The 25,915-nt window shown below is 36.0% G+C and overlaps 1 protein-coding gene across 2 annotated transcripts in view; it reads left to right on the top strand.

Annotated features, from left to right (window-relative positions):
* GCC2 (GRIP and coiled-coil domain containing 2) overlaps window positions 1–25,915 on the top strand; it is a 73,080-nt gene that overhangs the window by 18,267 nt on the left and 28,898 nt on the right. For both annotated transcript variants that reach the window (XM_078056692.1, XM_078056693.1), the window contains 9 exons: window positions 3,281–3,400; window positions 6,175–6,339; window positions 6,649–6,753; window positions 7,377–7,539; window positions 20,890–20,990; window positions 21,078–21,155; window positions 21,826–21,963; window positions 23,068–23,189; window positions 24,753–24,929. In XM_078056692.1, coding sequence (XP_077912818.1) covers window positions 3,281–3,400; window positions 6,175–6,339; window positions 6,649–6,753; window positions 7,377–7,539; window positions 20,890–20,990; window positions 21,078–21,155; window positions 21,826–21,963; window positions 23,068–23,189; window positions 24,753–24,929 — 1,169 coding nt within the window. The remainder of the gene's footprint in view (window positions 1–3,280; window positions 3,401–6,174; window positions 6,340–6,648; window positions 6,754–7,376; window positions 7,540–20,889; window positions 20,991–21,077; window positions 21,156–21,825; window positions 21,964–23,067; window positions 23,190–24,752; window positions 24,930–25,915) is intronic.

Here is a 25,915-nt window from a genome sequence, read left to right as displayed (position 1 = left end):
CAAAAACAGACACATAGATCAATGGAACAGAAAAGAAAAGCCATATATAGACCCACAACTATATGGTCAATTAATCTTCGAGAAAGCAGAAATGAATACTTGATGGAAAAAATCTCTTCAATAAATGCTTTTGGGAAAACTGGACAACAACTTACAAAAGAATGAAACTGGACCACTTTCTTACACTACACAAAAATAAATTCAAAATGGATGGAAAACCTAAATGTGAGACAGAAAACCATCAAAATCCTAGAGGAGAACACAGGCAGCAACCTCTTTGACCTCAGCCACCTGAGCCACCCCAACTTCTTACTAGACATGTTGCCGGGAGCAAGGGAAACAAAAGCAAGAATGAACTATTAGGACTTCATCAAGATAAAAAGCTTTTGCACAGCAAAGGAAGAAGTCAACAAAACCAAAAGACAACTGACAGAATGGGAGAAGGTATTTGCAAATGACATATCTGATAAAGGGTTCGTATCCAAAATCTATAAAACTCAACACCCAAAAACTAAATAATCCAGTTAAGAAATGGGTAGAAGATATGAACAGACATTTTTCCAAAGAAGACATCCAGATGACTAGCAGACACATTTTTTTTAAAGATTTTGATTTATTTATTTGTCAGAGCACACGCACAAGCAGGGGGAGCAGCAGGCAGAGGGAGAAGCAGGCTCCCCGCTGAGCAAGACCCTATGACCTGAGCCGAAGGCAGGCACTTAACTAACTGAGCCACCCAGGCATCCCTAGCAGATACATTTTAAAAAGATGCTCAACATCACTTATCCTCAGGGAAATACAAATCAAAACTACAATGAGATACCACCTCACTCTTGTCAGAATAGCTAAAATTAACAACTCAGGAGACAACAGACGTTGGTGAGGTTGTGGAGAAAGGGAAACCTTACACTGTTGGTGGGAATGCAAGCTGGTGCAGCCACTCTGGAAAACAGTACAGAGGTTCCTCAAAAAGTTGAAAATAGAGCTACCCTACGACCCAGCAATTGCACTACTGGGTAGTAGTAGGATACAAAAAGTGATTCAAAGGGGTACATGCACCCTGATATTTATAGCAGCATTATCAACAATAGCCAAACTATAGAAAGAACCCAAATGTCCATTGACAGATGAATGGATAAAGAAGATGTGGCATATATACATTCACACACACACACACACACACACACACACACACACACAATGGAATGTTACTCAGCCATCAAAAAGAATGAAATCTTGCCATTTGCAACAACGTAGATGGAGCTAGAGTGTATTATGCTAAGCAAAATAAGTCAGAAAAACACAAGTACCATATGATTTCACTCATATGTGGAATTTAAGAAACAAAACAGATGAACATAGCAGAAGGGAAAAAGAGGAATTAACTATAGAGAACAAACTGAGGGTTGATGGGGGGAGGCGGGGGGGGATGGGCTAAATGGGTGATGAGTATTAAGGAGGGCACTTGTGATGAGCACTGGGAATTATATGTAAGTGATGTATCACCAAATTCTACACCTGAAACCAATTTTACCATATATATTACTAGTATTTAAATAAAAAATGAAATTAAAAAAAAATTATCGCTTTTTGTAAAAACAGACTTATAACTGAGCAAGTATAAGAATATAAATATAAATATATATTAGGTTCCTTAAGGAGCATCAATATTAGGATGCTCAGTAATTTTGTGGATTACTTGTGAATTTGGCTAGTTTCTTTTTCCAGTCTTCGTATCACTTATAATCATCATCTTTATCAGTTGTTTTTTTTTTTAAGATCTGAACATGCAACAGTTCTGAAGGGATGATAATTCATAATTACTCTTTGCTGAGAAGAAGCATCAGCATATGCATCAAGGAAATTAGACCATTGCGTGCATGGCATTCATTTTTTGTTCCAGTGCTCCCCTTAGGAATAATATATGATTATAGTCAGAATTTCCTGTAGGGAGCCATTATTTACTAGAGTCAGCTTTGATACTCAATTTTTGCAGTCCTTGACAACTATTAGAACCATAGCGAGTAAAAACAAAGAAGACCAGATAGAGTTTAAGAGGATAAAGATCTCTGATCTGTGGAGTTAGAGGAATTTACACAAATGCAAAACAAACGTGAAATCTTCTCTCTGTGGAAAAGAACACAAATGATTTCTCAATATGCCAGGAAGTAACAGAATCCTCAGACAAATAAACATGAACAAACAAATTTATAAGCCAGCTTCTAGATTCCCAATTCCTGGCTTTTACCTATCACAAGATGGATAGACCATAAAATTGAAACCCAGATTCTAACACTCAGCTACCAGTGTGGATAATAGTTGATTATGTATAAATCAGAATTAGAAACAAAATTAGATTTGGCCAAGAATCAGATTTGGCAAGCAGGAATCAGAAAGAGCATATAATTGTCACACACGAGACCCCAAAGGAGTCTGGGAAGGGGAGCCAAGGACTCAAGAGGTCCTGGTCTGGATGAAGGCCACTTTTGAGACTTTCCAAAGTAAACTTTCAAAGAAAACTCAGATTTTGTTTGTTATTATGCACAAAAATTCATTTATGTGAAGGAGAACAGTCAGTAGTTCTCCAGGAACAAAAGTGAAAACAGGATTTATAAGAGAGGAGAGAGGAAGAAAAAAAAAAAAATATCCCACATACAGTCTGGAAACAGTGAATCTCATGTACATATTTTGGAGGATAACCTGATTTGCTAGTATGTCACAAAAAGGCCAGTCTGGGCATTTTGTTCTTGAGTAGGCACAAACCAGAAATATTAAAGAAAATTCCATTGGTTTTAGAGTTCAGAAAATGTTAAACATTTTGCCACAGAGTATGAGACACTGTTTTTATAAAATATCTTCCTATGTTCCTCCATTAGCACTTCTACCTTATATTAGGCTGGGCCTAAAACATTTCCCTATCAGAATTCTTTAGGTGGAGTTAGTTAAGGCAACCAAGTTAAACTTTTTCTTCTCCTTCTCTAACTTTTGTTTATGTTTCAGAAGTTTATTTTTGTTGATGACTAGAATATTTAACTTGCAGATACTATATTGTATAAATGTAAAATCATTTTGCTAATAGTTCCTCCCCATACTAAAAGTCATCTGAATTATACTAATTTTATTATATAATGCCAGTTAGATATTCTACCAAATGTTGAATTTAAATACTTTAAGCTTTCAGAATGGACTCATAAATGTTATATCAAGATGGTTTGATAATACAGTCTGGTTGAATGTATAATAATTGCCTGAAGTTAAATCCTTTTGCCTTTTTTTGAAGAATCTTTTATTAGAATATGATAAGCAGTCAGAGCAGCTGGATGTGGAAAAAGAACGTGCTAATAATTTTGAGCATCACATAGAAGACCTTACAAGACAATTAAGGAATTCAACTTTTCAGGTAAAAAAAAATTTTGAGGTATAATTGACATATAACATTATGTTACTTTAGTTTCAGGTGTACAACATCATGATTTGTATATATTGTGAAATCTAGTTAATACCTGCCACCATACATAGTTAAAGAATTTTTTTCTTGCAATTAGAATTTTAAGGTTTACTCTTTTAGCAACTTTCAAATATTCAATACCTTATTAACTATAGCACTATGCTATATATTACATTTCATGGTTTATTTATTTTATAACTGTACGTTTGCACCCTTTGACCCCCTTCACTGATTTCACCCACACCCCACCCTGTGCCTCTGGCAACATCTCTTCTCTCTATGAGCTTAGCTGTTATTTTTTTTCAATTCTACATATAAGTGAAATCATACAGTATTTGTCTTTATCTGACTTACTTCACTTAGCATACTGCTCTCAAGGTCCATTCATGTTGTCACAGATGGCAAGATTTCATACTTCTGTATGGCCAAATAATATTCTATTGTATGAATACACCACATTTTCTTTATCCATTCATCCATCACTGATCACTTAGGTTGTATCCTTTATCCTGGCTATTGTTAGTCATGCTGCAGTGAATATGGCTGTACATATATCTTTTTGAGTTAGTGTTTTTGTTTTCTTTGAATAAATACACAGAAGTGGAATTATTGGATCATATGGTAGTTCTGTTTTTAATTTTTTAAGGAACTTCCCATACTGTTTTCCACAGTGGCTGCACCAATTTACATTTTCACCAACAGTACACAAGGGTTCCCTTTTCTCAACATCTTTGCCAACACTTGTTGTTTCTGGTTGTTGTTGTTGTTGTTGTTGTTGTTGTTTAATAGTAGCCATTCTAACAGGTATGAGATGATATTTCATTGTGGTTTTGATTTGCATTTCTCTAATGATCCATGACATTGAACATCTTTTCATGTACCTATTGGCCATCTATATGTCTTTGGGAAAATGTCTATTTAGATATTCTGCCCATTTTTAAATCAAACTGTTTGGTTTTTTGCTATTGAGTTGTAGGAGTTCTTTATTTAGGATATTAACCCATTATCAGCTACAGGATTTACAAGTAATCTCTTCCATTCAGTACATTGCCTTTTCATTCTCTTGATGGTTTCTTTTGCTGTAAAGAAGCTTTTGAGTTTGATGCAGTCGCATGTGTTGATTTTTGTTTTTGTTGCCTTTGCCTTTGATGTCAGGTTCAAAAAATTATTGACAAGACCAATGTCAAGGAGTTTACTGCCAATCTCTAGGAGTCTTAATAGGTTTCAGGTCTTATATTCAAATTTTATGCCATTTTGAGTTAATTTTTGTGTAAGGTGTAAGATAGTGGTCCAGTTTCATTCTTTTGCATGTGTCCATCCAACTTGCCCAACACCATTTATTGAAGAGACTGTCCTTTTCTCATTGTATATTCTTGGCTCCTTTGTCATAAATGAATTGACCATATATACATGGGTTTATTTCTGGGCTCTTTTTTCTGTTTCATTGATCAATGTGTCTGTTATTATGCCGGCACCATACTGTTTTGAGTACTATAGTTTTATAATATAGTTTGAAATCGGGGAGCATGATACCTCCAGGTTTTTTTTTCAAGATTGCTTTGGCTATTTGGGCTCTTTAGTGGTTTTGTACAAATTTTAGAATTGTTGTTCTAGTTCTGTGAAAAATGCCATTGGATTTTTGATAGGAATTGCATTGAACCTATAGATTGCTTTGGTCAGTGTAACAGTATTTGTACTTTCAGAAAATATTAATTCTTCCAGTCTATGAGCATAGAGTATCTTTCCATTTATATGTGTCATCTTCAATTTATTTCATCAGTGTCTTATAGTTTTAAATGTACAAATCTTTCACCTCTTTGGTTACTAGGTTTTTTTTTTTTCTTTTTGATGCGGTTGTGTGGGATTACTTAGTCTTAATTTTTCTTCCTGATAGTTTGTTATTCGTGTATAGAAACACAACAGATTTCTGTATATTGATCTTGTATTCTGCAGCTCTACTGAATTCTTTTATTAGGTCTCACATTTTTGGGGGGAGTCTTTAGGGTTTTCTATACATAGTATCCTGTCATCTGCAAATAGTGACAGTTTTACTTCTTCCTTTCTACTTTGGATGCCTTTTCTTTTTCTTGCTTATTGCTGTGGCTAGGACTTCTAATACTTTGATAAATAAGAGTGGGATTCTTATCTTGTCCCTGATCTTAGAGGAAAAGCTTTTCACCACTGAGTATGATGTAGCTGAGGGCTTATCATATATGACCTTTATTATGTTGAGGTACATTCCTCTACACCCACTTTGTTGAGAGGACTTTTCAGGTAATTTTAAGTTGAGTAAATGCAGACATGAAAAATGTAATAAGTATATTTCAATTTCAAAAATTTTGCATAAAAAATTAAATTCATTAAAATTAATAGAAAATTTCATTTTGTTCTTCCCATTGTTGGGAGAAGAATATGACAAAACAACTGACAACTATCATGTCTTATCTATTGCTCTAATCTCAGCTCCCTGGGGTGTTTTGGTTTTGGTTTTGGTTTCTTTTTTCCCTTTTCCTTTGCCAGTGCTCCTGGTCTCTTGTAATGTTTGCAGAATTTATTTTAACAGTAATAGTATTTTAAACTTACTCTTGATTTTACATTATGTGGAATTGTTTTTAAAATCTTCATTTTTCATACTGTGCCAACAATCTTACAATGTATCATTTTATTCTTCCTCTCCTGTACATATTTTCTACATGTTTACAGTAGTGAATCATTTGTCATTCTAGTGCGAAAAATTAAGTTCTGATAATGAAGATCTCTTAGCTCGTATTGAGATACTACAGTCTAATGCAAAGTTATTAGAAGTACAGATTTTAGAAGTCCAAAAAGCCAAGGCAGTGGCAGACAAAGAGTTGGAAGCCGAAAAACTTCAGAAAGAGCAGAAGATAAAGGTAAAAACAGTCCTGTGGAATTAGTTCATGTTATATAGTGACACTTATATCATACTATTTAAGTGAAGGAAAGACTTACTAATGAGTAGCATTTGTGAATACAACAGAGTTCATTAATTCCTTAATGTATGTCAACTATGAAGTTGAGAATCCCAAGCTATGATTTTGGGGTGCGTGTTTTTTAAATATTTAAAGATTTTCAAGCTTTTTTTATTTCAGTATGTCAGATTTATTTTATAGACCCTAACAATACCTTTTTTAATGTTGGTTTGTTTGGGGGGGTGGGGGGGTGGTATTTTTTAATTTCAGGAGCATGCCAATTCTGTAAATGAACTTGAAGAACTTCAACTGCAACTTCAGAAGGAAAAGAAACAGCTTCAGAAAACCATGCAAGAATTAGAGCTGGTTAGAAAGGTAAAATAAAACACCAGATTCAAAACTGAGGTCAATATTCACAGTGTTAAACGATTCTGAGAGTTTAGAAAGGAAATATTTCAAAACTAACATAGCCATATATAAATTGTTAGCCTCAAAAGAATGAAAGTTTAAGATTTCTCTCACTCCTATCTTTTCAGAAGAATCTAGGTTCACAAATGGTTTGATACTTCATTTTTTTGTACAGGATTGCTTTATGACACATGAAGATTTAATTAATGTCAAAAGTTGGAATTCATATTATACTTAAAACTTTGGCTAATTTTTCTCTACTTTTTTCAAAGATGAGGCTAAAAAGAAAGGTATAAATAGAGCTTCTTAAATGCTAACATTTTATAAATAAGAACTCCATGAGTAGAACTATCAATTGTGGTTAATGAAAGTTATGATGAACTTCAATGAAAATATTTTATAAAATTACAAAAATAGAAAGTACCAACTTCTAGTTTCTTCATATGATGTGTAAACTTTCTATATTACAGAAAAGCATAATAGAATGTGTTTATCCCTTTGGCATAATTTACAGTTATGCAATTAGCAATTTTACAAATAAAATTAACTGATCTACCAACATGTGGATCTTTTATTTCTGATATGTGCAGGATGCCCAGCAAACCACATTGATGAATATGGAAATAGCTGATTATGAACGTTTAATGAAAGAACTAAATCAAAAGTTAGCTAATAAAAACAGCAAGATAGAAGATCTGGAGCAAGAAATTAAAATTCAGAAGCAGAAACAAGAAACCCTGCAAGAAGAAATGAGTGAGTAAAACAATTCACTTTAACATACAATAATTTCATTATAACAGAATACAGAGGAGCAATATTAGTTGTGCATTTCACCAGACTTTGACTGCCAGCGGATCTTTCACACAGTGCTAAATATTCATAAGGACCAGGAGGGTTGTAAAACCATTTTTTGTTCAGATGTGTACAGTCTGTGTTGGTGCATAATGCAGTCATTTACTTAAACAGTTCTTAAGTACCTGCCGCATGAGTGATACAAAGATAAAAAATGGTCTTGTCCATGATTTGCTGTTTGTCAGCAGAGTAGGATCATTTAAATAGTAGTGAAATCTTTTTTTTAAGGTGATTATATTCCATTCTCTCCATAAAATAACTTCTAACATTAAGCATCTAAAGCTATATATATCCCTTTAGGCACCCCTTCAGCCACATCTCATAAGGTATGTTGTACTTTTTATTTTAATTCAGCTCAAAATATTTTTAAATTTCCTTTGGATTTCTTCTTTGACCCATGGGTTATTTAGAAGTGTGTTGTTTAATTCATTTAAAGGAATTTCACTTGTCTTTCTGTTAATGATTTCTAAGTGAATTCCTTTGTGGTTAGAGAACATACTCTGTATGATTTCAGTCCTTTTAAATTTACTGAGTTTTGTTTTATTGCCCAGAATAAGATTTCTTTTGGTGAATGCTCCTTAGGCACTTGAAAACGTGTTCAACTATATTAGTTGGTGGATAGAGTGTTCTAACTAATGTCAATTAAATCAAGTCAGGTGACAGTTTAGCTTTTCTATATTTTTAATGATTTTCTGACTACTGCTCTACCAAGTACTAAGAGAAGTATGTTGAATTTCCTGAACATAACTGTGGGTTTCTTGTTCTTTTCACTTTTGTCAGTTTTGGCTTCATGTATTTAGAAACTCTGGAATTAGCTACATGTACATTTAGAATCATTAGTTGCTCTTGGTAATTTAATTTCTCTATTATTGTGAAATGTGTTTTTTTATTACTGGTAATATTTCTTTTTCTAAAGTCCACTTTGATATTAATATAACCACTCCAGCTTTCTTTTGTTTCTTGTTTACGTGGCATGTCTTTTCCCATCCTTTAGCTTTCAACCTAAGTCTATAAAGTGTTTCTTTTAGATGGTGTATAGTTGAGTCTTCCTTTTCTCTCCAAGCTGACAACTTCTGCTATTTAAATGGAATGTCTAAATCATTTATTTTTAACATAATTATTTATGTGATTAGGTTTAAACCTACTACCTTGCTGTTTCTATTTGTCTTAAAGTTTGTTTCGTTTTTCCTCTTTTTCTGCCTTCTTTTGAATTAAGTAATTTATATGATGCCATTTTATCTCCATTATTAGCTTATTAGCTATACTTTTGTTAAGGTTTTAGTGGTTGCTTTAGGGTTTATAGTATATGTCATGAACTTATTACAGATTACTTTTAAGTAAATTATACCACCTCATATGTAGACTAAGAATCTTATAGTAGTACTGCTTATTCCCCCTCTTTTGTCCTTTAATGTCATACATTTTACTTCTACATGTGTTATAGATGTAGTAATTGTGTTACTTTGGTTTGAAAATAGTTATCTTTTGAAGAGAGATTAGCAAACCATGGCCCACAATAGCTGCCTGTCATATGAAGGTTTTATTGAAACGCAGCTATGTCCATTTGTGATATCATCTGTGGCTGCTTTCATGCTACACAGCACACTCGAGTAGTTGTAACAGAGACTGTATCACCTGCAAGCCTATCATATTTATTATCTCACCATTTAAAATGTTTTCCAATCCCTGTTTTAAAGAAATGAAAAACTAGAGAATTTTTTTTATATTTACCCACGTATTTACCATTTCTGCTGCTCTTCATTCCTTCATCTGTATCCAGATTTCCTCGAATATGACTTTCCATTTGCCTGAAGAACTTCCTTTAACATATCCTTTTTTTTTTAAGATTTTATTTATTTATTTGTCAGAGAGAGAACACAAGCAGGGGGAGCAGCAGGCAGATGGAGAAGCAGGCTCCCTGCTGAGCAAGGAGCCCGATGTGGGACTTGATCCCAGGATCCTGGGATCACAACCTGAGCCGAAGGCAGACACTTAATCAACTGAGCCACCCAGGCGTCCCTAACGTATCTTATAATGCAGGCTACAGGCATTGAATTCTGTAATGTTTTGTTTGCCTGAAAAAAAAAGTCTTCATTTCTGAAAGATTGTTTTGCTGGGGAGCGTCTGAGTGGCTCAGTCATTTAAGCATCCAGTTCTTGGTCTCAGCTCAGGTCACGATCTCGCAGTTGTGGGATTGAGCCCTGCGTCTGGCTCTGTGCTCAGTGCAGTCTGTGCTTCAGATTCTTTCTCCCTCCCCCTCTGCCCCTTCCTGCATGGACACTGTCTCTCTAAAATGAATAAATCTTAAAAAAAAAAAAAAAAGATAATTTTGTCGAGTATAGAATTTTATGATGTGCCTTGGTGTGTCTTTTTTCCATGTTTATATCCTGCTTGTGTTTTCAGTTTCTTTGTTGTATGTAGTTTCTCTAGTTTTCTTCAAATTTACCGTATTTGTCTAAATCCTCTTCCTTTTTTTTCCCCACAACTCCAATTACATACATTAGACCACTTGATATAGTCTCATAGGTTAGTGATGCTGTTTATTTTTTCTTCACTTCTCTTCTTTTTTCACTTTTATTAAATGGAATATAGTTTCAATTCTAGTGGTTTCTATTATTAAATAGTCTTTAAATTCTCTCATCTTCAGGGTCTAATACGTTATTACCATTCAGTGATATTTTCACTTTAGATATTGTATTTTTATCTCTAGAAATTCCATTTGTATTTTTTTAGTTCTTGTTGTTTTTCATTTATCTCTTCATTATGTTCATGTTTTCTTTTAAATCCTAAAGAATATTCTGTAATGTTCTAATATTATTGATTGTATTTTTCTCCTGTTATGAGTAATATTTTCCTGCTTTTTTGCATGGGAAATAATTTTTTAATTGGGTGTGAATTTTACATTGTTGAATGCTAGATTTTTTGTATTCATTTACAGAGTTAAATTTCGGCTGGCAGTCAGGTCTTTTGTGGATCACTTTTATCCTTTTGTGGCTTGTTTTTCATCTTTTTTGAAACCAAGTATAGAGTACCCTTTCCTGGAAAATAGATTTAGTTCAGCCCCTCTACTAAGTTGGGGAATGTTTTGATGTCTACTGAGTGCCCATGTATTAAACAAAGTCTCTTTACTCTGTCTGGTTGGAACAATTTATAGCCCTGTGTGAGCCCTGGGAATTGTCCAATTATAGTTCCCTATTCACTGTTCTTTCCATCTCAGCAAGACCACTGCTCTATTTGGGATTCCCCTCCTGTTCCACATTCTAGAAGTCACCCCCAGACAGAAAGCTGGAACTATAATAGGGCTCACCTTGTTTACCTTCTCTCAGGGATCACAGCTCAATTTCAGGAATTTTCATATATTTTGTTCAGTTTTCTAATTGTTTACAACAGAAGGTATGTCTAGGTCTTGCTATTCCCTCATGTTGAGAAGCTGAAGTTCCATAAAATGATTTAAGTTGGCTGCAAATATATTACTGTATAAGATTTTAGATATATAAATGATGAGGAAATGGGATAAAAGGAAATGTTGAGGTGTAGGACTATACAGTGAAGTCAGATATAAGATCAAGACATAAAGTATATGTTTTGTGTACTTTTGCTATCACTAAGGTCTACATAAATTGGCTTTGAGCTTCCCAGAAGCCATGCAAAGACAGGAACATCAGTTACAGGGTTTATAGTAGCCACAGTATTAGAACAAATGTGATGCTTGTGAGCAATACAGCTTTTCCTGGTACTAAGATGTGTGAGAGGTTTTTTTTAAGGCATTTTTTATAAAAGGAACACTGTGTCGGAGGAGCAAGATGGCGGAGGAGTAGGAGACCTAAATTTTGTCTGGTCCCAGGAATTCAACTAGATAGGGATCAAACCATTCTGAACACCTACGAACTCAACAGGAGATCAAAGAAAAGAATACCAGCAACTCTCTGAAGAGAAAAGTGACCACTTTCTGGAAGGTCTTTTCTGATTTGTTTAGTGTATATTTTCTGGGGACGTTGTTACCCTGTTAGCGTTTTGTTCTCTCATTCATCTCTTCTCCTCTGGACAAAATGACAAGATGGAAAAAATCACCTCAAGAAAAAGAACAAGAGGCAGTACCACCTGCCAGGGACCAAATCAATACGGACATTAGTAAGATGTCAGAACTAGAGTTCAGGATGATGATTTTAAAGATACTGCCTGGGCTTGAAAAAAGCATGGAAGCTATTAGAGAAACCCTTTCTGGAGAAATAAAAGAACTAAAATCTAACCAAGTCGAAATAAAAAAGGCTATTAATGCGGTGCAATCCAAAATAGGGGTGCTAACTGCTAGGATCAATGAGGCAAAAGAGAGAGAATCAGTGATATAGAAGACCAAATGATGGAAAATAAAGAAGCTGAGAAAAAGAGAGATAAACAACTACTGGATCACGAGGGAAGAAATCAAGAGATAAGCGATACCATAAGATGAAACAACATTAGAATAATTGGGATCCCAGAAGAAGAAGAAAGAGAGAGAGGGGCAGAAGAAGGTATATTGGAGCAAATTATAGCAGAGAACTTCCCTAATTTGGGGAAGGAAACAGGCATCAAAATCCAGGAGGCACAGAGAACCCCCCTCAAAATCAATAAAAATAGGTCAACACCCCAACATCTAATAGTAAAACTTGTGAGTCTCAGAGACAAAGAGAAAATCCTGAAAGCAGCTCGGGACAAGAGATCTGTTACCTACAATGGTAGAAACATTAGATTGGCAACAGACCTATCCACAGAGACCTGGCAGGCCAGAAAGGACTGGCAGGATATATTCAGAGCACTAAATGAGAAAAATATGCAGGCAAGAATACTGTATCCAGCTGGGCTGTCATTGAAAATAGAAGGAGAGATAAAAAGCTTCCAGGACAAACAAAACTAAAGCAATTTGCAAAAGGAAACCAGCCCTACAAGAAATATTGAAAGGGGTCCTCTAAGCAAAGAGAGAGCCTAAAAGCAACATAGACCAGAAAGGAACACAGACAATATACAGTAACAGTCACCTTACAGGCAATACAATGGCACTAAATTCATATCTTTCAATAGTTACCCTGAATGTAAATGGGCTAAATGCCCCAATCAAAAGACACAGGCTATCAGATTGGATTAAAAAATAAGACCCATTGATATGCTATCTGCAAGAGATTCATTTTAGACCCAAAGACACCCCCAGATTGAAAGTGAGGGGGTGGAAAACCATTTACCATGCTAATGGACACCAAAAGAAAGCTGGGGTGGCAATCCTTGTATCAGACAAATTAGATTTTAAACCAAAGACTGTAATAAGACATGAGGAAGGACACTATATCCTACTTAAAGGGTCTATCCAACTAGAAGATCTAACAATTGTAAATATCTATGCCCCCTAACATGGGAGCAGCCAATTACATGAGCCAATTAATAACAAAAGCAAAGAAACACATCGACAACAATACAGTAATAGTGGGGGACTTTAACTTCCACCTCACTGAAATGGACAGATCATCTAAGCAAAACACCAACAAGGAAATAAAGACTTTAAATGACACACTGGACCAAATGGACATCACAAATATATTCAGAACATTCCATCCCAAAGCAACAGAATACACATTCTTCTCGAGTGCCCATGGAACATTCTCTAGAATCGATCACATCCTAGGTCACAAATCAGGTCTCAACTGGTACCAAAAGATCGGGATCATTCCCTGCATATGTCCAGACCACAATGCTTTGAAACTAGAACTCAATCACAAGAGGAAAGTCAGAAAGAACTCAAATACATGGAGGCTAAAGAGCATCCTACTCAAGAATGAATGGGTCAACCAGGAAATTAAAGAAGAATTAAAAAAATTCATGGAAACAAATGAAAATGAAAACACAACTGTTCAAAATCTTTGGGATGCAGCAAAGGCAGTCCTAAGAGGAAAGTATATAGCAATACAAGCCTTTCTCAAGAAACAAGAAAGGTCTCAAATACACAACCTAACCCTACACCTAAAGGAGCTGGAGAAAGAACAGCAAATAAAGCCTAAACCCAGCAGGAGAAGAGAAATAATAAAGATGAGAGCAGAAATCAATGAGACAGAAACCAAAAGAACAGTAGAACAGATCAACAAAACTAGGAGCTGGTTCTTTGAAAGAATTAACAAGATTGATACCCCTGGCCAGACTTATCAAAAAGAAAAGAGAAAGGACCCAAATCAACAAAATCATGAATGAAAGAGGTGAGATCACAACCAACACCAAAGAAATACAAACAATTATAAGAACATATTATGAGCAACTATTTGCCAGCAAATTAGATAATCTGAGATGTATCAACTACCAAAACTGAACCAGGGAGAAATAGAAATAGAGATGTATCAGCTACCAAAACTGAACCAGGAAGAAATAGAAAACCTGAACAGACCTATAACCACTAAGGAAATTGAAGCAGTCATCAAAAAAAAAAAAGCCCTGGGCCAGCTGGCTTCCCAGGGGAATTCTACCAAACATTTCAAGAAGAATTAATACCTATTCTTCTGAAACTGTTCCAAAAATAGAAATGGAAGGAAAACGTCCAAACTCGTTTTATGAGGCCACCATTACCTTGATCCCCAAACCAGACAAAGACCCCATCAAAAAGGAGAATTACAGACCAATATCCTTGATGAACATGGATGCAAAAATTCTCACCAAAATATTAGCCAATAGGATCCAACAGTACATTAAGAGGATTATTCACCACGACCAAGTGGGATTTATCCCTGGGCTGCAAGGTTGGTTCAACATCCGCAAATCAATCAACGTGATACAATACATTAACAAAAGAAAGAACAAGAATCATATGATCCTCTCAATAGGTGCAGAAAAAGCATTTGACAAAGTACAGCATCCTTTCTTGATCAAAACTCTTCAGAGTACAGGCATAGAGGGTACATACCTCAGTATCATAAAAGCCATCTAAGAAAAACTCACAGCGAATATCATTCTCAATGGGGAAATACTGAGAGCTTTCCCCCTAAGGTCAGGAATACGGCAGGGATGTCCACTCTCACCACTGCTATTCAACATAGTATTAGAAGTCCTAGCCACAGCAATCAGAAAACAAAAAGAAATCAAAGGTATCCAAATCAGCAGAGAAGAAGTCAAACTCTCACTCTTTGCAGATGATATGATACGTTATGTGGAAAACCCAAAAGACTCCACCCCAAAACTGCTAGAACTCATACAGGAATTCAGTCAAGTGGCAGGATATAAAATCAATGCACAGAAATCAGTGGCATTCCTATACACCAACAACAAGACAGAAGAAAGAGAAATTAAAGAGTCCATCCCATTTACAATTGCACCCAAAACCATAAGATACCTAGGAATAAATCTAACCAAAGAGGCAAAGGATCTGTATTCAGAAAACTATAAAATACTCATGAGAGAATTTGAGGAAGACACAAAGAAATGGAAAAATGTTCCATGCTCATGGATTGGAAGAACAAATATTGTGAAGATGTGAATGCTACCTAGAGCAATCTACACATTCAATGCAATCCCTATAAAATACCATCAACTTTTTTCAAAGAAATGGAACATATAATCCTAAAATTTGTATGGAACCAGAAAAGACCCCAAATAGCCAGAGGAATGTTGAAAAAGAAAAGCAAAGCTGGCGGCATCACAATTCCGGACTTCCAGCTTTATTACAAAGCTGTCATCATCAAGACAGTATGGTACTGGCACAAAAACAGGCAGATAGATCAATGGAACAGAATAGAGAGCCCAGAAATGGACCCTCAACTCTATGGTCAACTCATCTTTGACAAAGCAGGAAAGAATGTCCAATGGAAAAAAGACAGTCTCTTCAACAAATGGTGTTGGCAAAATTGGACAGCCACATGCAGAAGAATGAAACTGGACGATTTCCTTACACCACGCACAAAAATAGACTCCAAATGGTTGAAAGACCTAAATGTGAGACAGGAATCCATCAAAATCCTAAAGGAGAACACAGGCAGCAACCTCTTCGACCTCAGCCGCAGCAACTTCTTCCTAGAAACATCGCCAAAGGCAAGGGAAGCAAGGGCAAAAATGAACTATTGGGACTTCATCAAGATAAAAAGCTTTTGCACAGCAAAAGAAACAGTCAATAAAACCAAAAGACAACCAACAGAATGGGAGAAGATATTCGCAAATGACATATCAGATAAAGGGCTAGTATCCAAAATCTGTAAAGAACTTATCAAACTCAATAGCCAGAGAACAAACAATCCAATCAAGAAATGGGCAGAAGACATGAACAGACATTTTTCCAAAGAAGACATTCAGATGGCCAACAGACACATGAAAAAGTGCTCAATATCGCTCGGCATCAGGGAAATCCAAATCAAAACCTCAATGAGATACCACATCACACCAGTAAGAATGGCTGAAATTAACAAGTCAGGAAATGACAGATGTTGGCGAGGATGCGGAGAAAGGGGAACTCTCCTACACTGTTGGTGGGAATGCAAGGTGGTGCAGCCACTCTGGAAAACAGTATGGAGGTTCCTCAAAAAGTTGAAAGTAGAGCTACCAGCTCTACTGGTAGAGCAAATACCAGCAATTGCACTACTGGGTATTTACCCCAAAGATACAGATGTAGGGATCCCAAGGGGTACGTGCACCCCGATGTTTATAGCAGCAATGTCCACAATAGCCAAACTGTGGAAAGAGCCAAGATGTCCATCGACAGATGAATGTATAAGGAAGATGTGGTGTATATATACAATGAAATATTATGCAGCCATCAAAAGGAATGAGATCTTCCATTTGCAATGATGTGGATGGAACTGGAGGGTGTTATGCCCAGCAAAATAAGTCAATCAGAGAAAGACATGTATCATATGATCTCAGTGACATGAGGAATTCTTAATCTCAGGAAACAAACTGAGGATTGCTGGAGTGGTGGGGGGTGGGTGGGATGGGCTGGCTGGATGATAAAGATTGGGGAGGGTATGTGCTATAGTGAGCGCTGTGAATTGTGCAAGACTGTTGAATCACAGACCTGTACTTCTGAAACAAATAATACATTATATGTTAAAAGAAAAAAAAAGATGATAGCAGGAAGGGAAGAATGAAGAGGCGGAAATCAGAGGGGGAGACGAACCATGAGAGTCTGTGGACTCTGAGAAACAAACTGAGGGTTCTAGAGGGGAGGGGGTTGGGGGGATGCATTAGCCTGGTGATGGGTATTAAAGAGGGCACATGCTGCATGGAACACTGGGTGTTATACGCAAACAATAAATCATGGAACACTACATCAAAAAAAAAAAAAAAAGGCAACACTGTGTCATATGGAACAGTGGTCCCAGACGTAACTTAAATATCACCAGTATCCAGAGAGCTTTTTGGACAGCCCAGGCACAAATGTAAAGAATCAGAATCTTAAAAGGGTGGGACCTTGAAATCTATGTTTTCAAAAGTCTCATATGTAATTTTTGAAGTTAACCCAGAAATAGCAAAATTAAAGCCACCAAATCAATAAATAGTATTCAGTAAGAATCTATTGTACATATAAAAACAGATCATGAACTGGGGAGTTTTCAAATTCAAAGACTGATAGCACAGGATGGCTTATAAAGTGAAATGAGGGACCCCTGGGTGGCTCAGTCGGTTAAGCTTCTGCCTTTGGCTCAGGTCATGATCCCAGGGTCCTGGGATTGAGCCCCGCATCCGACTCCCTGCTCAGCAGGGAGCCTGCTTCTCCCTCTGCTTGCAGCTCTGCCTGCTTGTGTGCTCTCTCTCTCTCTCTCACAAATAAAATCTTTAAAATAAATAAAGTGAAATGAGTTAATTTAACCTTTACAATAATTGGTTATTACAGCGGGGTTTCCAGATGACAAGTTCACTTATTTTGCAGAATAAGCTAAATTAAGTTTCACTTGTGTGACTTAAATGGTTTTATCTGCTCAGGGAATTTTCAAACCCAATATCCATTTTATATTTAATTTTAACAGAAACCACTGATAATCTGGATTTGTATTCTCAATGACATTCCCACATAAATAAAGTAGCAAATCTCCCTTGACTATTTCATAGTATTTCATTCAGCCTGTCGCCAACTCACAGCTCAATAAAGGTGATTCCATGAATAAACAAAACATTATTCCATGACTCCATGAATAACAATGCAGAGTTCTGATGATCTGCCTTCATCCAGGGGAAAAATTTAGAATACTCTGATAATTGAACGGGTTGTAGAGTTTCCAGATAATTCACTATGCGTATATCTTTCATTATGCATATACCATATTTTCCAACTATATTCCTGGTGCAAATTGAATAGTAGAGCTCCAGATTATATTCCTGCAATGCAAATATTTGGTTTTGTGAATTAGTTAATGTGTATATTTTTGATCATTAATCTGAAAGAGAAGCTTGATACCCTGGAAAAACTAAAAAGGCAGGAATAAATTCAAAAAGGCCACCACTTCTCACTAATAAATAAGTACAGAAATGGGTGGTAAAAGCAGTGAGTGCTCTTTAAGAATCTGGAGGGGAGGGGTGCCTGGGTGGCTCAGATGGTTAAGCGTCTGCCTTCGGCTCAGGTCGTGATCCCAGGGTCCTGGGATCGAGTCCCGCATCGGGCTCCCTGCTCCTTGGGAGCCTGCTTCTCCCTCTGCCTCTCTCTCTCTCTCTCTCTCTGTCTCTCATGAATAAATAAATAAAATCTTTAAAAAAAAAAAAAGAATCTGGAGGGGAGAAAGATTCTATAGACTGAAACAATCACAAGTTGGGGTTCGAGGTAAGTCTTGAAGGTAAGGTTTGGAGAAAAGACTGAAAAAGGGTTCCTTTCTGCAGCCATGGAATGAGCAAAATGAAAAGAAATATAGTATAATTTTAGAAGTCCTGACCAGTTGGAGTGAAAGGCTTGACCTGTTAGGGAGAAGTGAAGTATAATGAGGAAGACATTTTTGATCCAGTTTGTGAAATACCTGAAATACCAGAATATATTTGGGCCCTTTTTGAAGACAATGAGGAAAGATTAGTCTGCCAGAGTATCAGATTAATTGGAATGGTGTAGAATCTGTCAAAAGCCACCAGGCTCATGGGAGCAAAGGTCCTGGAAGACTGGGTTAAGGAGTTGTGGTAGAGTAGGAAAAAGATAAGGAAGCATCTGGACAAAATTCTATGAAAAAAAAAGAAGAAAATGGGGCGCCTGGGTGGCTCAGTCGTTAAGCATCTGCCTTCGGCTCAGGTCATGATCCCAGGGTCCTGGGATCGAGCCCCGCATCGGGCTCCCTGCTCCGCGGGAAGCCTGCTTCTCCCTCTCCCACTCCCCCTGCTTGTGCACTCTCTCTCTGTCTGTCTCTCTCTCTGTCAAATAAATAAATAAAATCTTAAAAAAAAAGAAGAAAAAAAAAGTTTGCCTAATAAATTAGCAACACACATCTTAGACTGAAACCCCTCCAACATCTGGCCCTAGTCTGACTTTCCACCTTAATTCTCATTACTCTCTCACAAAGAGGACTGCTCATTTTTCCTGAGATATGATTTGTGTTTTTCTGTGACTGTGTATCTCCTCTCTAAAGGAAATCTCCTGTCATGTCCTCGCCCTCCCACCCTCATGCCCGCCCTTTGGAATCCTTCCTAATCTTAAATGTCTTCTGTGCTATGAAATTTTCCTTGTCCTTTGCAAACTTTGTATAACCTTTAGCCCTTGTGAACCCCTCCCATAGCCTTTTGTATTTCTTTTGTAATGTTTATATTTTGCTTTATGTTATTATGTGATATTATTATCCCCCAATTTCATTTTTATTCTTTGAGCTCAGGGACTAACTGTATCTAATCACAATTCCTGGAGCACTTAACAAAGGTTTTATATGTAATCTATGCTTTATAAAATGCTTTTTAGAACTGAGCAAATAGTTGCCAGGAAATAACTAAATTAGACTTACCATAAACAGGCATAGTTAAGATAATATTCTTATAGTATACCTGTTCATGTTTACCAAGTAATAGGATCCGTATACATGGATTTAACTACATAAAGTTAATCATTGCTTATAAGATATTTTAGTGGCACAATTACATAGTGCCCATATAACTGGCCTAGACCAGGTGTCAAGCACACTTTTTCTTAAAGGACCAGGAAGTTATTTTCCATGGCTTCACAGGCCACATAGTCTCCATCATATACTCTTTATTTCTTTCACAACAGGCTGTGCCAGATTTTTGAGTACTTATGATCTAGACCATAAATCCACTTATTCCTATTTGATATTTGGTTTTTTACCTGTTAGCATAAAAGTTTTTTGTTTTTATCATGTTTCAGTTTGTTCCTTAGTGAACAGTCACTGACAGTCCTATCCTACAAAACAATTAGTATCACAAAAACAACCAGGTATGTGCCTCTGCAGTGATATAATTGGAAATACACGGCACCGCTTGTGAGGTACTTCTTAAAACTAAAGTTTTTATCTTTTAGATATACTCTAAGTACATAACTTTATTTTAAAGGTACATACTGAAATATTTACAGACAAAAGGATTTCTTGTGAAGAACCAAAAAAAACAAACAAAACAAAACCAGGGAGGGCACAAGGAATAGGTGAGGGTATTATAGGTTAGGAGTTGGCAAACTTTTTCTATAAGGGCCAGACAGTAAATATTTTAGGCTTTACAGGCCGTATTACAGTCTCTATCACCATTAGTCAAATCTATCATTGTTGCACTAAAGCAGCTATGAACAATATGTAAATAAATAAGCTTGACTGTGTTCTAATAAAGCTCTTTACAAAACAGGCAGCAGCCAGATTTTAGCCTATGGGCCAGAGTCCTGTTCTGGGTGATAAGATTGGCCATGTATTGGTAATTGTTAAAGCTGAGTGATAGGTACAGTGAGTTTATTGTACTGTTGTCATAGCTGTCGTGTATGTTTGAAATATTTCATAATAAAAAGCTAAGACAAGTTTATTTTTTTCTTTTTTATTTTTTAAGACAAGTTTCTTTTAAAGATAGGTTAATACAAAGAAAACACCTAGTATCCATTTATTTAAATTCATTCATAAAAATTGTTTAGGGGCACCTGGGTGGTGCAGTCAGTTGAACGGCCGACTCTTGGTTTCAGCTCAGGTCATGATTTCAGGGTCATGAGATTGAGCCCCACGTCGGAGTCTGCTTGAGATTCTCTCTCTCCCCCCTGCCCCTACCCCTCCCTGTGCTCTTTCTCTCTCTCTAAAGTAAATAAGTAAATCTTTAAAAAAATTGTTTAATCTGTTCTGAAATTATTTCCTTTGCTAGCTTCACTACAGTCTTCAGTGCAACAATATGAGGAAAAAAACACCAAAATCAAGCAATTGCTTGTGAAAACCAAAAAAGAACTGGCAGATTCAAAGCAAGCAGTATGTTAATTTCCCAGTTTCATATTTCAGTTTATGTATTTATTAATCACTTCTTTTTTAAATTTAACCAAGATTCTTATTCTGTAGGAAACTGATCACTTAATACTTCAAGCGTCTTTGAAGGGTGAACTGGAGGCAAGCCAACAGCAAGTAGAAGTCTATAAAGTAAGATTCTTTTTACTTTTTAGGATTTATAAAAAAATTTCCATGTAAAAGGTACTATGAGGGATTTTTCTAAATACCTTTATGTACATATTTTTATACACACACACATTTTTTTCTCCTAGATATCCTTCATTTGAAAAAGCAGAAGCAGTAAGCCAAGTATGGCATATAACAGGAGTATCCCATTTAGCTTAAGCTACATTCTCTTCATGTATTTGAAAATCCTTGATGCACTAAAAATAAACATAACATAAAATATAAAATAAACATGGCCCCAGACCTGCATCTGAGCTTCCTAAATGATAGTGCAGTCACAAGAATAAAAATGGTTTTATATACTTACATTGTATACGTGTTATATGTATATTTACATTATTCATATATACATTTATATCTATAATATCTTGACGTATTCAATTAAACATTGAACTGTAACAAGCAGTCTGGAATTTTTTTTATAATTGCTCATGATTAATTTTGATTTAAGGAAAACCGAAATAAATTATTGGGAAAATTATACTCCCTTTACTCCTTCAACAATAGTAGTTCTTTTAATTAGATTGCTTATATATACACTCATGATTCAAAACTCAAGTTTATTTTTAAGGAAAGTGTGTTTAGGCAATGAAGATCCAGTTTATTAGAGCTTAATCGAAAGGTTTTGCCCCAGATTCAGCTGGCTGAAATAACCTCCGAGAAGCACAAAATTCACGAACATCTGAAGACCTCTGCAGACCAGCACCAGCGCACACTGAGCGTGTACCAGCAGAAAGTGACAGCCCTTCAGGAAGAGTGCCACGCTGCCAAGGTACGGGCTTCACCCAGAAGCCATGGACAGGTGTTATCATCACAGAGCAAGCAGTTCACATGAGGGCTGTGGTCTCACCTTTTAGGGTTTGCTATTGTTTAAGAGCATTTATTAGATGAGTACCTGATGCAGCTCATCTGACCCTAACCCCAACCCCATCCCATCCTATCACTGGCATAACATTTTTTTGTTAAAAGGGAAGACATGGGTACACGTTGTTTCCATTTTAAACTTGTTTTGCAATTTCTGTGTGTAAGAGTTATTTTCTTTTACTTTTATAATTTAAAAAGTATATAGTTCTTTCTGAGGGCCAAATGATTATAAAATAATATTCTGATAGGATGGCTGTGAGGGCCTACTTTCTTATCTTCAGCATGTGAAGCAAACCCAGTAGAGTAGCTTTGTGAGAGGTGTAGCTCTGATACGAGCCAATTTGGCAGAAGGGTCACAGGAGATCACTTTGGGAAAGTAGAAGACCTAGAATTTCATTTTTCCCACTCTCTTTAGAAGTTCAGGTGGCTTAATTTCTTTGAATTTATTTTTCTTGTATTTATGAAAAGAGGAACTCTCAAAAGTGAAAATCTTTCTAAGGTTCCAAAGGCAAATAGTGCCAATACAAAATTTATGGGTACTCAGTGAATCTACCAGAGAGGAAAACATGGTTGAAACATCTCTTGTCAAACAAAATTCTATCATTCAAAGGCTTTTAAAAAATTGTAAGGCTTGGGGCACCTGGGTGGCTCAGTTGGTTAAGCGTCTGTCTTCGGCTCAGATCATTATCTCAGGGACCTGGGATCGAGCCCCGCATCAGGCTCCCTGCTCAGTGGGGAGTCTGCTTCTCCCTCTCCCTCTCCCTCTGCCCCTCCCCCTGCTTGTATTCTCTCTCTCAAATAAATAAATAAAATCTTAAAAAAAAAAAAAGTTGTAAGGCCAACAGAAGAGTACTTTTTAGAGGAAGTGAATCAAGGGGCTAAAGAGTGTTGGCCATTTTACTCATTTTCTAAAACACGTTTTCATCTTAAGTCATTAATCTGAAAGAAAATAGGATTATGTTACAATGGAAATGCAATAGAAAAATTATTCTCTCTCTTTTAAATGTCATAGGCAGAACAAGCTGCTATAACCTCTGAATTTGAGAGCTACAAAGTCCGAGTTCACAATGTTCTAAAACAACAGAAAAATAAATCTGTGTCTCAGACTGAAACCGAGGGAGCTAAACAAGAAAGGTAAAGTCTAAATTAAAAGAAACATCCAGGGTTCCCCCCTTTCCTCCAAGATAGGTTCTCCACCAAGTAGGTTATGAATCCTGCTTTGATTTCATTTGACTGTGGAATTTTACATGTAATAAGAGCAGAGTTTCTTGGCTTCACTCTGTCTCCAGGCAGCAACAGGGAAACATCTCTATGAAGGGCACTGTTACAAACTCATAAAACTGTGATGTGAGCAGCAAAACCAGGAGATAGGCTAAATAGTGTCATCTTGTTGTAGCAAGAACTGGTCAGAGTAGAAATACAGACATTAAAGTTACATTATGATTAGTTTCTCCAATTTTAAAAATTGAGAAATAGAAGAATAAAAATGCTTCCTTGATATAACCACCATTAATTAGGCTAAACAAATTGCTTAAAAACATTTTATTTATTTCAAAAAGTTTTAAATTCAGTACTAAATTCTAGCTTAGAATTATATTTTTCTTCATAAATATATGACCATCTCAATTATTTGTTTCAGTAGTATATTGTTAATGCATCTTTAAAACTAGCATACAGATCATTTTTGTAAATTATTCAAAAATATACTAGGAGTATGAAATAGGGCATTCTAGAGCCTGTGTGTTTTTGTAAGTAGAGGTTCAGTGTTCAAAGTAATTTCATATCTGCCTCTTACTGTTCTAAGTAGGACTAAATACCCTGCAATGTTTATATGTTTATACTTATGTTACTTTTTATTTTAAATATCTATTAAATTTGGGAACTGTAGACTGAAAAATGAGGTATTTTCTCTGTTAGTAGCTCATCTTCAAATTTCATAGGAGAAATTGAATATTGACACCTTTAATATGAAAATGTCAGCATTTGGGGTGCCTCGGGTGGCTCAGCCGTTGAGCGTCTGCCTTTGGCTCAGGTCATGATCCCAGGGTCCCGGGATCGAGCCCCACATCGGGCTCCCTGCTCGGCAGGAGGCCTGCTTCTCCCTCTCCCACTCCCCCTGCTTGTGTTCCTGTTCTCACTAACTCTCTCTCTCTCAAATAAATAAATAAAATCTTTAAAAAAAAAAAAGAAAAGAAAATGTCAGCACTTGCAAGAGCCTTTTTTGATCATGCTGGAAATGTAAATGTTTTACATTCCTTTTATTTTCTTATACATAAGATACTTTTTCTAAAAAAGGAAACAGTGTATTAGGGGTTTTCACTATTTGTTTTTCATACCATTCTCATAATGATTGGCTTAGAACTGCAACTAAAAGCATAGTACTATAACAAAATAGGCTATTTTGATGTCATTTAATGGTCTCTTCTCCATTTGAGTATGAAATTTGTAAGTTCAGAGGTTTTTTTGAAAATCTGCCGTGCCTAAAATGTAAAATCTGACTATAATGTCTTCTGTATTATATTTAATCCTAGTCTCTGAATTCTTCCAATTATTAGATTTCCTTTAGAATCATCCATAATAGCAAGCATATGGGACATTAAAAGATGAAATGATTAAAGTAATGAAATTTATTTGGAACCACAAAATCAGGTTTACCTCTTTCAAAACTTTTTGTAAAACTGTTTATTTCTGTTTTAGAGAACACCTGGAAATGCTGATTGATCAACTAAAAATCAAATTACAGGATACCCAAAATAACTTACAGATCAATGTATCTGAACTTCAAACATTACAGTCTGAACATGATACTCTGCTAGAAAGGCATAACAAGATGCTGCAGGAAACTGTGTCCAAAGAGGCAGAACTCCGGGAAAAGTAAGATTGCTACAGGACTAACAGTGTTTGTGCTGGGCAGCAAAGTATTTCTTTGTTGGAACTCCTAATGTGTTGCTCCTTGGGATAGATACAAATTGAAAATAAGAAATAGATATTTCTAGGGGCACCCAGGTGGCTCAGTCGGTTAAGCATCGACTCTTGATTTCGGCTCAGGTCATGATCTCAGGGTCATGAAATCGAGCCCCTGGGATTTTTTCTCTGCCTCTCTCCTCTCTCTCTCTCTCTCTAAAAAATAAATAAATAAAATCTAAAAAAAAAAAAAAGGAAAAGAAGAAGAAATAGATATTTCTAGAGGTTTAGTAAACTGTATTTTTCTACCTTAAAGCTCCCCTCGCCCTTTTTTTTGTTTTTATTCTTCACTTTTTTAAGAACAGTTAATTTTATTTGTTCATCTAGTAATCTGTTTCTCCTGTGGCCTTCATTGCCAGAATGTTTCTTTTAAAAAACCCACTTTCCAACTCAGGTGTCAAATTATAAGCATTTTTCTTTTTCTCTAGAGGAAAACATTCAGACAGTTGCTGACTGAAAAAGAATATGGAACTTACCTCTGCAACTGTCTTCAACTTGTCATATTGTTACCCTTTGTTAATCAGTACTTAAATTAAACATCAGGAGTATTGGGAGGGGGAACAGATTATTGTGAACAAGGAACTTTGAATTCCTGTAATGAAGAAATTGGGTAGTAATATCTGTTGTACCTTATACTGAGGAAAAGAGTTCTTCATTGAGCATCAAGGGTATTGGAATACTTTATACATCTCAGGTATACTTTTAATGCATACCTAATTGATGGTAATCTTGAAAGCTTCATTTTCTTGGCTTTCTAATCGTGTAATTTATGTATGTTAATCCTGTAAATCAAAAGTTTCAGGGAAGATCTATCAATTTTCTAGCTACCTATCACCAGGGTTTACTGGGAGATTAGCTGAAATACAGTGATGCTTGTTATTTACATCAGAAATTTC

This window comes from Halichoerus grypus, chromosome 10 (assembly GCF_964656455.1).
Source record: "Halichoerus grypus chromosome 10, mHalGry1.hap1.1, whole genome shotgun sequence".
Lineage (NCBI taxonomy): Eukaryota > Metazoa > Chordata > Mammalia > Carnivora > Phocidae > Halichoerus > Halichoerus grypus.
This window is presented reverse-complemented; position numbering and strand designations above follow the sequence as displayed.